We start from the raw sequence: 13,044 nt of genomic DNA, 5'->3' as shown, positions 1-13,044 counted from the left end.
TAATATATAATGCAGCCGAACTGTGTATTACAATGCCGTTATGTGATGACTTTCAAACAGAAAAGCAAGAACACTCGGAATAAAGTATTATTTTCTTCTTTTTAAAAAAAAGTTTTAATATCGCATAAACACCATATCCCAACGTGCATTGCGGCTAAACAATCCAATCACAGAGCTTGAACAATAGCTGAGGAACTTGGGTAATCAGTTCAGTGGTTGTGTATCTATTTCCGTTTTTTTTATTTTGAAATTCAGTTCCTGACGGACGCCAAAAAAGCCAGAGATTATGGAATTAAACAAATAAATAAAAACAAGGATAATTGTGTGTTATTGTTGAGTAAATAACAGTGTGTTATTTAGAAAAGAATAACAAATTAGAAGGAAAAAAAGATTTAAAAAAAATACAGATTTCAGTATTTTGAGGCTCTGAGCCCCATTTCTTTTCCTCACTGACGGCAAAAAAAGTCCGACATTATACGATTTAAAAACAATAATCGTGGCTTGATATTGAGTAAGAACCATAGACTGTATATATAAAGAACATGATTGACATGGTTTTTATGAACCACACAGCTTCCGGTCTTCCAAGACCCGACCGGACAATAAGACGTGTTGCAGGCACGAAACACACTACCAATAGAAATACATTGCTTTTAAAATCGTTCTGTGACACGAAAAAAAGGGGAAAATCGTGTTGGTGAACACGAATCAATAGATTAAATGTCGTGACTATAACACGAAATGCCGTGAGACTGGGTTGCCCGAGCAGCCGCACATCATCTCTGCTGTTTCTGTGTGTGAGGAATGTTTCTCTGAAAGGTCACGGTGCCATTGTGAGGGATCGAGCGGCTCCTCTGTGTTTGTACACCGATCCTTATCGCGTGAATGGATCTGATTGAGGGCGCAACATTAAATTGCCTTTGTTTGCACCCGTGTGCTGTGTCAGTGTTTGTGTCGCTGTGATCTCATTCCAGGGTCACCGCCACTGTGTGTGTGTCTCAGTGTAAATAAATATATAAATATTTTGCATGCAGGACTTTAACTGTAACAGAGTTTTCCAACACTCTGGTACTTCTACTTTTACTTAAGTAGAAGATCTGAGTACTTTTCCCACACAGCATCATATAAACATATATATATTTATCTTGCATTTGTAGCTATGAGACAATATATAATATATATATGTCAATGTGATAAACTAAATCCTAGTTAAATGAAACAGTTGTTCATCAGTGTGTCGTTAGATAACGACTGGAACCTTGATCTGCTGACTAGAACTGGGTTCATGTGCATGGGAGTATACTACATGGTATTCAGTGATTGGATGCTGATCATGATTATTGATTGACTTTGGGGGAAGATATCAGACAAATAGCTCAGCTTTAAGGGTTTTTATCTACAGACACTTCTTGAAGTTCTGAGATGAAGTAACTTCGGCTCAGAGTTATTTTGTTGGGACAAAACCTCTATTCTCACCGTGAATCAGGGTAAGCATTTCAATTCTCATTCCTACTATTTTATTTAAAAATCTTGTATGTTTCAAATATTTTGTATTAAGAAGTATTATTTTCAAACTGGATAGACTACTGTAATGCACTTTTTAGTGACCTCCCGAAAAAACGACTGTCAGACTTCAGCTCAACCAAAACTCTGCAGCTCTGCGGATAACCAGAACTAAGAAGAGAGAACACATTAGTTTTAAGGTCCTCCTCCTGACATATAAGGCCCTAATGGGCAAGGACCTACAGTAGCTATATTGCTAACTACCTTGTCAGCCACAAGCCGTCAAGAACACTGCGTTCCTCTGTTGCTGGTTTGTTAGAGGTTCCCAGAAACAGCCGCAAAAAGACATTTGGTGATGCAGCTTTCGTTAATTATGCCCCAAAGCTATGGAACAAAATACCTAGAGACATCAGGGATGCCTGCTCAGCGGAAGTCTTTGAAAAAAAACCTCAAAACATATTTGTAAAAATGTGCCTTTTATGAAGCAAACTCCTGCTCTCTGCTGCACTTTCTCAATGCACTCTGATGCATTTTGACCTGTCACCTGATTGTGTGTTGCACTATCCTCCTTTTAAAGGGGACCTATCATGCAAAATGCACTTTTTGATGTCTTTTATATGTGTCCCCGGTGTGTCAGGGATGTTTTGTATCTTACAGACAGGTTACGAAAAATCATGAATTCTCAGAGAAGGAATATCCAATCAAAGTCAAGGATTTAACAAAGCTCTTCCCCATTGTTAATTATTTAAAACAATATTATTCGTTCTTCTTCGTGAAAGGTCTTCATCATAAAGTATACATTCAAATTGCAGCTTTAATTGTATTAACAGTTGTATTAAATATGTTCAACTTTAACCTGTCAAAGACATAAGGGGCGGGCTCATGGTCTTAATGTTTAAATCGAACTATTTCAATACACTTAGATTCTTAAATGATGCCTTTCAGAAATAACAAAGAAAATGTGTTTTATGTTAAATATATATTCTATGAATGACTATCCTAGGTCTCATCCAGAATGATGAAACTCAGTGTTTTCCTTCTCATGCTCCTCATGGAGACGTGCTCAGTCTCCACTTATCGTGAGTATGAATTGTTTATATATGACGTTTTCCCTATAAAACATAACAAGGAAGTGAACGTAAGGCTGTCCATTAGCAAGAAACGCAGGTTTATACAAATTAAAGGGCCCATGTCATGGCCATTTCCACTGATCATAATTACATTGTTGAGGTATACTAAAATAGATTTATACTGTGCAAATTTCCAAACTCACATTGGTTTCGCATACAGCATCTCTGTAAAGTATGTGTATTCAGCAGTATTCACTCTCTCCACTAAACGACTCGTTGGAGCTCTTGCCCCCCCCTAGTGTGCTCCGATTGGTCAGCTCGGCCACTCTGTTCTGATTAGTCAACCACCAGAGAGGCTCCGCCCATGTCTAACAGTGCTTTTTTCGGCTCGCTCTCGGAACATCAGTCTTATAATGGCATCGGTACAGCCGTATATTTTATACGCTAACTAACCGAACTGTACCTACAACTGTTGTTATAGAAGAGTAAGTTATTTTTACCTGTAATAAACTACTACTGTTTGATGAGAAATCAAATCATGGTTTGCTATATATGAATGATATGTTATAGGAGCAAATAATTCAGGGAAGAAAGGATAGGCCTACTAAGTATTTCCATCAAACTTTATTTTTAGAAATGTACAAAATGAACATAAATATACATATATACACGGTATATCATCCATTCCTCCCCGTTGTCGGCATCTTGCCTGGGCACAGCCGGGGCTTTTTAGGACGAGGCCTCAGTGTGGTATTCCCGTCCCCGTGATGTATTTTCCGCCAGGATCTGGCTGGACGAAATCAAATGCAAATCACAAAATATTAGAGAAACTTAGTTGTTTTAGATTCGTTGGTAGTAGTTGTAGTAGGAGTGTGGATCTATCTAATCCATCTATATAATCAACACAGTAAGCTTGCCAGCTAATATGCTAACCTAGCTTTCTTGTTTACCTTAGCAAACACGATATGAACGTTAGCTCGGAGGAACGGCAACTATAATGGAGTGTAATAAAACTACTATGAACAAAAGCTAGTGGTTCACATTAGGCTAGCAATAACGTGTTTATAATTGCAATCTTATACGGGTAGTCTGCTACGTTCGGTCATACAATGTTTCCCGCTAGCATGTATAGCTAGCCTCGATAGCTATACATGCTATCAGCGTCGGAGGAAAGCCAACTGTAATGTACCGTCCTTTGGGGGTCTGTGAGCGGGCAAAGAGAGGGGATTTCCCCGTTGTCTCTGCTGGAAGTGTGAAATAAACAGAGTCCCCATTTCAGGGACACCTCTTGGAGGTCTCTAGGCCGTCCTTTGGGGGTCTGTGAGCGGGCAAAGAGAGGGGATTTCCCCGTTGTTTCTGCTGGAAGTGTGAAATAAACTTAGTTGTTTGATGTTCGTCAGCTTGCCAGCTGGATTACAATGCTAATCTACGTTTGCTAGTTGTTCAGTTGTTCAATATGCTATACTATACTATGAACAACAGATAGTGGTTCATATTAGGCTATCAAGCACATGTTTACAATTGCAATCTTATATGGGTAGTCTGCTACATTCATTGTAGCTGGCATAAAAACAATGTTTTTCCGAGCAAACTCATGTCTAGCTCTTAGTAGCCTTGTTGTTTAGCTCGGTAGCATACACGCTCGGAACGCCAGCTATAATGTAATTACGTTTCGCGACTGACTGTACGGTAAATCACCTGGAGTATACTGTCTATGAATATTTCGTGTGTGAATGCAGACATTCTCCTGCTATGAGATACATGTATGTAAGGCCATCTGCTGATATTAGAGTTGATATGGAAACGCTAGCAACTTAGTTAGCACAGTTAGCACTGTGTCAATGGCTTAGCAGTCCGAAACATGTTTACACATTTAAACAGTCGTGGTAGATACCTTGTTTGATAAATACACAAATAACAATGCAAACTTACAGGTTGTGTACCCGAATCTTCCCCTGCTCCAAACGGTCCAAACAAACTAGGAATAGTATCGTCCTTCAGTTTCAAATGCTGTGCATATCCGGCCTCAAACTGGGCAATGTTTTGGAAGCTTTCATCTGTGAAATGCCGCGCACACAGTAACGTTCTTCGAACCTCTGAAGGAACAGTGTTAAAAAGACATTTCAACCATTGACTTCGTCGTGGTTCTTCCGTCGGTAGGACAAACAGCTCAGATTTCTCCTCACATTTCAGGAAACAGGTCCTTGGCATTGGCATGACTGGATCGATTGTGAACTGAACCAGAGCTTCCAACAGTAAATGTTAGGCTGGCAGAGGGTGCTGGCAGAGGGTGCGGCCAGCGCCGCTGGGTGTGGCCATAGCTCTTCGGGATTGGTCCATTTCGTTCCGGGTACCGCATGACATCATGCCGTACCTGGAACTAAATGGAAGACTCAAATGGGCAGTGACGTATCTCCAACGAGGCGTTTTGGGGAGGTATTTTCTGTGTTAGAGTTTTACTCGCTACAGGGTGTACTTTGAGGGTTTTGACTCTGCATACCGTTTACATGCATAAAAACCTTCATAACACACAAGGGGACGGGTAATAACCGGAAAAGCATGACATGGGCCCTTTAAGTTTAATTGTCTAGATCAGTGGTTCCCAACCTTTTTGGTCTCGTTTACCCCTTGAGCTGGTCTCCATTCTAGAAGAGCCCCCTCACTCATCTGTGATGATGCACCTACATTTTTTCTTTTGAAATCCTTTTCTAATCGTAATTAACCAAACTGCTCCTTAGTTGATAAGTCACCCTGTTAAGCCCTAAAGCCCCCTGTACAGGGGGCAGTGGGGTGTTTTTTCACGAAACTGTGTCTCAGGGCTTCTTAATATTTAAAAACCTATTAATGTGTCATACCCATTTAACGGGAAGAAACCCAGCTAACTGACAATATGAACCATTTTTACCGAAACAAAACACAAGTCTCACAAGAAGCGTCTAAATGAGCCCTGAGCGAAAAAATACTAACACACTTACCACAGAACTCAAGGTAAAAATACCCTTATTACTTATCGTAACTGCAAAACCAAGATATCAAATTAAAGCTGAGATTCCACAGATTCTATAGGTATAAGTATCATCACTGAGCAATCAGAACTCGTGACAGGGGAAGCAAACACAGACGCCACAACACGTGAATTACGGAACATTCACGGGAAATTGTCTCAAATTAGCTGTTATTCTGATCAATAGTCGTGTTCAATGGCATTAAAATGATAAAAACGCCACTGAAGGTTAATCCATAGGTTAATCCAATGTGTCTGTGTCACTTTGAAAGGATTACTGATAATCCATCATTGCATTTTTATGTAAAAAACGGAGATTTCATATTATTTTTATTTTTATAAATCTCTCTAAAGAGGTCAAATGTCACTTGTTTTGCATCAGTCTTGATACAGGGTACTTATTATATGTTGTAGTTTGGATTCCTAAACCCATCATCCAAGGGTAGTTTTCACTATAAGTAATGGGTTTTTTGTAGGCGGAGGTAAGAATTTACCTTTTTTTACAATGTTTCATCTGAATTTACTCTGATACAGAAGCATCTATATTGATTCTGACACTCCTACATCCAACTCACAGATGTAACCTTGGTTTGAGAAAAAAGATTATTAATTTAACCCTTTTAGAAGTGAAGTTATAGTCATTTGTTCTGGGCATGTCATTTTCGAGCCTGAAACCTGAAAAACAGGCTCAGGACTTAACTTTAATACAAATGCATTTAATCATCTTGACCTTTACACTTATTATAGCAGTTTCAACATCTTTTGTCAAGACTAGAGCTTTTAAAGAGAGACTCGACCTTGCTTATCTTTCGTAAACTTTGACAACCCCTGGTTGGGAACCACTGGTCTAGATTATAGCTTTAGCTCCAAAAAAAAAGAGTTATGTAATGCATAAAATATTGTAATCTCACTGCTCACATTAGATACTGTATGTTTTGCTGCTCCAATAACTAGTTATTGTTATTGTGGTAATACTGTTTAAATGTAACTGTGAACACATCGCCATGTAAGAAATCCCAGCAAAGCGACACAAACAAATACAGAAAACACATTCAATCTCCAATTCATCAGCACGTGTTCAGCGTTTGGAAATAAAACACTGCATAGACATTAAAACACTTATAAACATCTTTATAAAGTTGGCAACACGTGCATGCTAAGGCAACATGCTGCAAATTCAGAAAACGTAACCCAACTCACAATGGAATAGTTTTTAATGATCACCGTTCACAGATCTAATATCAAGTCATCATTTACTTTCTGAGAAATGTGCAGCATTTCTCTGTTTGTAATTTGTGTTTTTTCTATTTTCTGTTTTCTTTAGTTGTTGTGCGTTGAATATTCAGGACCAGTTATCTGTTGGAACACTAATGTAGCTTAAACCATTTTCCAATGTGTGTATTATAATAATATATTCAACTGTCTCTTTTCTAGCAAACGTGGCATTGCGTGGAAAAGCGACCCAATCAAACCGTTTCTTTTTCGCATTTGGAGCTGCCAGCAGCGCTATTGATGGAAACCGTGACAATAAGTTCTTTTCTGGATCGTGCACACACACTGATGCAGAAAGCAACCCCTGGTGGAGAGTGGACCTGCTGGAGCCCTACATCGTCACCTCCGTCATCATCGCCAACAGAGGAGACTGCTGTTTTGAAAACCTTTTGGGGGCACAGGTCCACATCGGCAACTCTTTAGTCGACAATGGTGCAATAAACCCAGTGTAAGACATTTCCTGCAAACATTTTATTCATTTGTTTTGTGTAACTGTCTGAGCATTTTGTTTATTTTCTCCTCTCCCCTGTTAATTGCGCACCACCAGTAGACAGAGGTGTATTAAGATGCTTTACTCGAGTAAAACTACAGATACCCTAGTTTCAAAATATTTCAATACAAGGAAAAGTCCTGCATTCAAAAGGTTTAAGTAAAAGTACAAAAGTATTATCAGCAAAATGTACTTAATGATTAAATGTACATATGTATGTGACATTTCTAGATATATTCATGCATTAAGAAGCATTTTACAAGTTTAATTTCATTTATATGATTTGACTGTTTTGTGACTTAAAGAGTTCGTCCCCTAGTTGAATTGTTAGAGATACATTTAGTTAAAAGTAGCTAAAGCTGTTTAACCTGTTACGCACGGCCCCCCCGGTACCGCGGGATAAACGCGTCATTTGCAGGAAACAACGTCTAAGGAATCTTAATATTTAATAAACTATGAATGTTTTATATCCATGTAACGGGAAGAAACTCAGCTAACTGATCTTTTTAATTTTTTTTCTCCAAAAAAAACCCACAATGCTAACACTCAGCCTCTGAATTACCCACGAGCGAAAAAATGTAACCTAAAACGGCACTTAAACTCACAATAACTCCCTTATTACTTATCCTAGATGCACAGCCAACCACTCGTTTTTGGTCTCCTGGAGACACAGAATCTGTGTAAAAAACCTCAACACTCAGTGATAAACATTTGCGACGCTATAAACGAAAGCGTACATCATAACATGTGGAGCTAGGTAGCTAGAAACGCTAACATGGCTTACCTTGGTCAAAACTGGTCTTCAATGGCATTAAAACGATAAAAAAACGATGCTGCAGTTAATCCATAGGTTCATCCAATGTGTCTGTGCCCTCTTTGAAATTATTTCTGATAATCCATAAGCAATAAAACTGCTTTTTCGTTTCCAAATGCCAGAGCTAGAGATCGCTTCACTCTGCTGCACATTTACATGCGCGCAGCCCCCACCTTTTCTCTTCACAACGTGTGTGTGTGGGGGCCTCCCCCTTCGATTCTATTGGCTCTAACGGTCAGAAAGAGGTGTCAACCATCCAAATCGACCAAGGGGGGCCAGAGATATGGAAAAAAAAACATTTTCACCCAAATCACCTCAGAGGTGGGGTGGTTTTGGCTAAACCTCTCTAAAAAGGTCAAATGTCACTTGTTTTACATCAATCTTGATACAGGGTACTTATTATATGTTGTACTTTGGATTCCTAAAGCTTTTAGTCTACTAACCCATCATCCAAGGGTAGTTTTCACTATCTGTAAAAAATAATTTTTGGACGGACACTATAATTTACAGTTTTTTACTATGTAAAATCTGAATGTTCTTTAAAATAAAAAACATTTATATTGATTCTGACACTTCTACATCCAACTCACAGATGTAACCTTGCTTTGATAAAAGAAATTATTCATATAACCCTTTTAGAAGTTAAGTTGTAGTCATTTGTTTTGGGCATGTCATTTTCGAGCCTGAAACATGAAAAACAGGCTAGGTGCTTAACAGGTTAATGAATGTACTGGAATAAAATTACATTGTTTCCGTATTTAAATGTAGAGGAATAGGAGTAGAAATTTGAATTAAATGGAAATACTCAAGTTAAGTTAAGTTAAGTACAAGTACCTCAAAATTGTAAATGTACTACCCACCTCTGCCAGTAGATTCTCATGGAAACTGTTCCTAAATGTTTCAACCATGTAATTTTACTTATTTGTATTGCATATCAAAAATATAGGCAATGCTGAAGTGCGTTAAACTTGCACTGATTGCAAAAAGGAGTCAGATTGTATAGAAGTCTATGATGAAATTACCAGTTACCTTTTATCTAACTGGTGAAGCCTTAGAGCAGGGGTCTGCAACCTTTTTGACCAAAAGAGCCATTTTGCCCCCTTTTCCAAAAGAATGTTTGTCTGGAGCCGCAAAACATATTTGATAACTTATAAAGTTGTATATATTGTTACATCATAGACAAAAACTACAGTTTTTTTGCATTTATTATTTATTACATTATAAAACTGTTAACCTCTAATAATAAACAAAGAACTCTTATAAGGAGAATAAAAAAGAATACACAGGCCTACTTTAAAATAAATTAAACACAGCACTTGGGGAGTCCTCTGCACATTTGAAGGAAAATAAATACAATTAAAATTGACCCACTTTGAAATAAATAAAACATATAGCTGCACCCTAAAAAGAGTTTACTGATTGAATTATGACTGAAGATCGTCAGCTGTCTTCCTCTTCCGTTTTTTTCCTCGATACGTAAAGGCTGCTGAACCTTTAACAACTTCTCTCTACATATCAAACATACCGGTAAACCAGCATCGTTTGCTGTGAAAGCATATAACTCTGTCCACGCAGAATTAAACCCTCTGTGTTCCTCCAATACTTTCATTTTCTTTGATTTATCCATAGTTTGCTCATCGAGCCGGGGGGCAGGTTATTCACCTGCAAGAAAAGGCGCTGGTGCGGGACCGTAGCAGGATATGACGCATATTTTAGTTGACCTAATTAAAACCATTTAGATTTTTATTTATGTGTCACAGTATCACCTCAAAATACAAGATACGAAACATTTTCAACCATGCAACAACATTTAAATAGTCCTACAAATACTTTTATTTAATTTCCTTCTTATTTATGTCTAAACTCAAGGGAGCCAGAGCAGAGGGCTTAAAGAGCTGCATGCGGCTCGAGAGCCGCGGGTTGCCGACCCCTGCCTTAGGGGTATAACATGTCATTCATGTTCTTCTTTCTTTCCCACTTTTGTTCTCTTTCTTTTAGGGTTGGTGTAATTTCTACAGTAGAGGCATTGGCCACTCTGACTTTCATTCAAAGTGTGGAGGGACGCTATGTGACTGTGCGTTCACCGGGTGATGGAAAGTACCTGAGCCTCTGTGAGGTGGAAGTCTACGGGTACCATGCCCCAACTGGTGAGGGTTTGGGATCTTACATAAATAATGTGTGATTTCCATCTCATCAAGGAACTGTCATAAAAGCCAAATGGCTAAAAAGTTAACTCAATGCAGAAGTGCCTTCAACCTGCATTCTTTCTAAAAGTCTGATTGTGTAGAAGTCTATGAAGAATTGTCTTGCAACTCACTTGATGTATTACCGCTGGAAAGAGTGTACCCATTAGTTTATGATCTCAATTATTTGTTTCAAGTCTGTTGACTTGTGAAGCCCTCTGAGACAAATAGGATTTGTGATTTTGGGCTATATAAATGAACTTGAATTGAATTGAATTATTCAATCCGGCATGATGTTCAAATTGTAAAATATGGTCCCATTAATAGGAAAAAGAGAAAGGATGTACCAGCCTTTCATGTCACTTATGATTACTAAAACAGGTTTTATTGTATTTAAAGTTTAATTTGCCAAAACTGAATGACACATTTAGTTAAACTTAGTGCAGTTGTAGTCATATATAACGTTAACTATAGACTCAATATATTATAGACTATAATATTACTTGAATTCCTATGTTCCAATAACAAATAATATATGGTAGTTATTTGTTTATATATGGTGGGGTTATCCCTTTTATGTCCTTCATCCTGACAGCAAATTAAATCAAATCTTTTGAGAGTCATGGTGAAACAGTATAATAAAAAACAATCTGCATCAGGAGTCATACATGTTATTGATTTAACCTAAATCTTTGTTTTGTTTTTTTGTTGCAGAATGTAACCTGGCCATTCAAGGAAAAGCCGCACAGTCATCAATGTATAGGTTTTACAATGCATATTATGCCATTGATGGGAATCGGGCCTCCAACTGGGCTGGCGGTTCCTGCAGTTGCACAGCCTGGGAATTTAACCCCTGGTGGAGGCTGGCTCTGCCCAAAACACACAAAGTGTTTTCTGTTAAGATAACAAACCCATATGAAGACTGCGAACGACTCAATGGAGCCGAGATCCGCATTGGAGATTCTCTTGGAAACAATGGTGCTGACAATCCATGGTAACTTAAAGTGGACCTATCATGCTATATTTGAATAATATAGTGTAGGACCATACCTATATAAGGCATATTTATACTTTTTTCTTTTCAAAATACCAAACAGATCATGCATTTTGTACTACAGCGTCTCCAGCGCTTTCGAACGGCAATGACCGTGGCTGTCTCCTCCTGATTGGTGGAGTTGGCCCAATAGCCGTAGCGCCACCGTCCTGACGTCAGGACAGTGTTCAAATCTGGATCAGTTTTTATCAGATCCGTTGCAGCCCCTTTTTTAGAGATTTGGGTATGGAGGAAAATAGAGAGGGTTGTGTTTTCTGACACTTGGTGAGTTCCCTGGAACACCGGGGACACATATTCATGTATAAAAGACGTACAAAAGTGCATTTTGCATGATAGGTCCCCTTTAAAGCCTGTCCTATTACAATACTAATATTAAAAAGTCACTAAATTGGTATTTAGTTGGAACACGTTTGAGGAACAATTATTCAGTTTTTCTCTCTCAAGTTTACCTGGTGACATTTTGGATTAAAAATCCTTACATTGCCAAGAAATAGGTTTGGAGCGGGAATACCCTTCATTTATGAATGATTCCTGCAATGTGTTCTGATCTGATCACAGAAATGGACAAATACCAAGGTCGCCAAATTAAAGGCCTGATCGAGGGTCGTCAATTGTGATTCTGTGACATGATTTGAAAACATTTATTTAAACATTACTGAAATATAAATATTGTTCATTATCAAGCCCTAATTAAAAGATCTGCAACCAACATTCTAACCAAGTAAAGCGTAGAAACCTAATGACGCTTTGAGTGCATGTTGAACTTAAAATGAAAAGCCTATTACTTCAATAAACCCTTCCTGAGGTTAACGTAGTGATTTCTGCTTCTTCTACAGGTTTGCTGTAATCGACAGCATCCCGGCAGGTGAAACTGCTGAGTTCAAGGTTTCCTACGGGATGGACGGCCGCTATGTTTACATAGGTATCCCTGGAAGATGGGAGTACCTGATCCTCTGTGAGGTGGAGGTGTTTGGCTCTGCACTGGATTAGCATTCAATGTAATGGATTTGCAAAGATGCTGTAATGTGTACACAAAGCATCCAAAATAAAATGTGCATCTTAAATTTCATTGTTTGCATAATGTCAAGATTTACTGTTGGAGATTGCAACAAAAGTCTGCCTTGACTTTTGCTTTTACACAGGACTTGTACACCTTCTGTGAATGTGCTTGTCTTATGTCATAAGAAAATAACTGATATTTTGTTTTCTATCAATCATTTAAGAACAGTGAAAGCAATGGTTCTGAAGGCAAGTTTTTTATTTTTTTAAATACAGACAAAATAGACAAATATTATAAAAGACATCTGAAAGCTTTCTTACCCAAAGTTAGATCAGAAGATAAATCCCCATCAAGTGAGTGGTATCTTGATAACTGAAGGGCCACAGACAATATTAAAGTTCAAACAACTAATGTATGTCTGGAGGCCCAAACAAAGACCAGTTTCCTCTGTATGCCTGAGCCATTTATGTGTTTCTGTAGAAAGCATTAATAACAAGACTTCCTTTGGCAAAAAATACAATAAGAAAGAAAGATAACCTTGTTAAGGGCGTACAGTTGTATTTCACAAAAAATTCGGATATTTACAAAAAATTTCTGACAGGGCACAGTTAGAGGCAGTCTACTTGTTTTGCCATAAAAAACACAACTCTTTCT

General features: G+C 38.2%; 1 protein-coding gene across 1 annotated transcript; it reads left to right on the top strand.

The window, feature by feature from the left end:
- The first annotated feature begins 2,511 nt into the window (after positions 1–2,511).
- On the top strand, positions 2,512–12,459 carry LOC117494772 (fucolectin-7-like). Its single transcript, XM_034145732.1, has 5 exons — positions 2,512–2,582; positions 7,012–7,297; positions 10,152–10,300; positions 11,051–11,330; positions 12,227–12,459. Exons 1-5 carry the CDS (start codon positions 2,519–2,521, stop codon positions 12,378–12,380), a joined length of 933 nt encoding a protein of 310 aa, XP_034001623.1. The 5' UTR covers positions 2,512–2,518; the 3' UTR covers positions 12,381–12,459.
- Positions 12,460–13,044: the final 585 nt, after the last annotated feature.

Source organism: Trematomus bernacchii, unplaced genomic scaffold (assembly GCF_902827165.1).
Source record: "Trematomus bernacchii unplaced genomic scaffold, fTreBer1.1, whole genome shotgun sequence".
NCBI lineage: Eukaryota > Metazoa > Chordata > Actinopteri > Perciformes > Nototheniidae > Trematomus > Trematomus bernacchii.
This window is presented reverse-complemented; position numbering and strand designations above follow the sequence as displayed.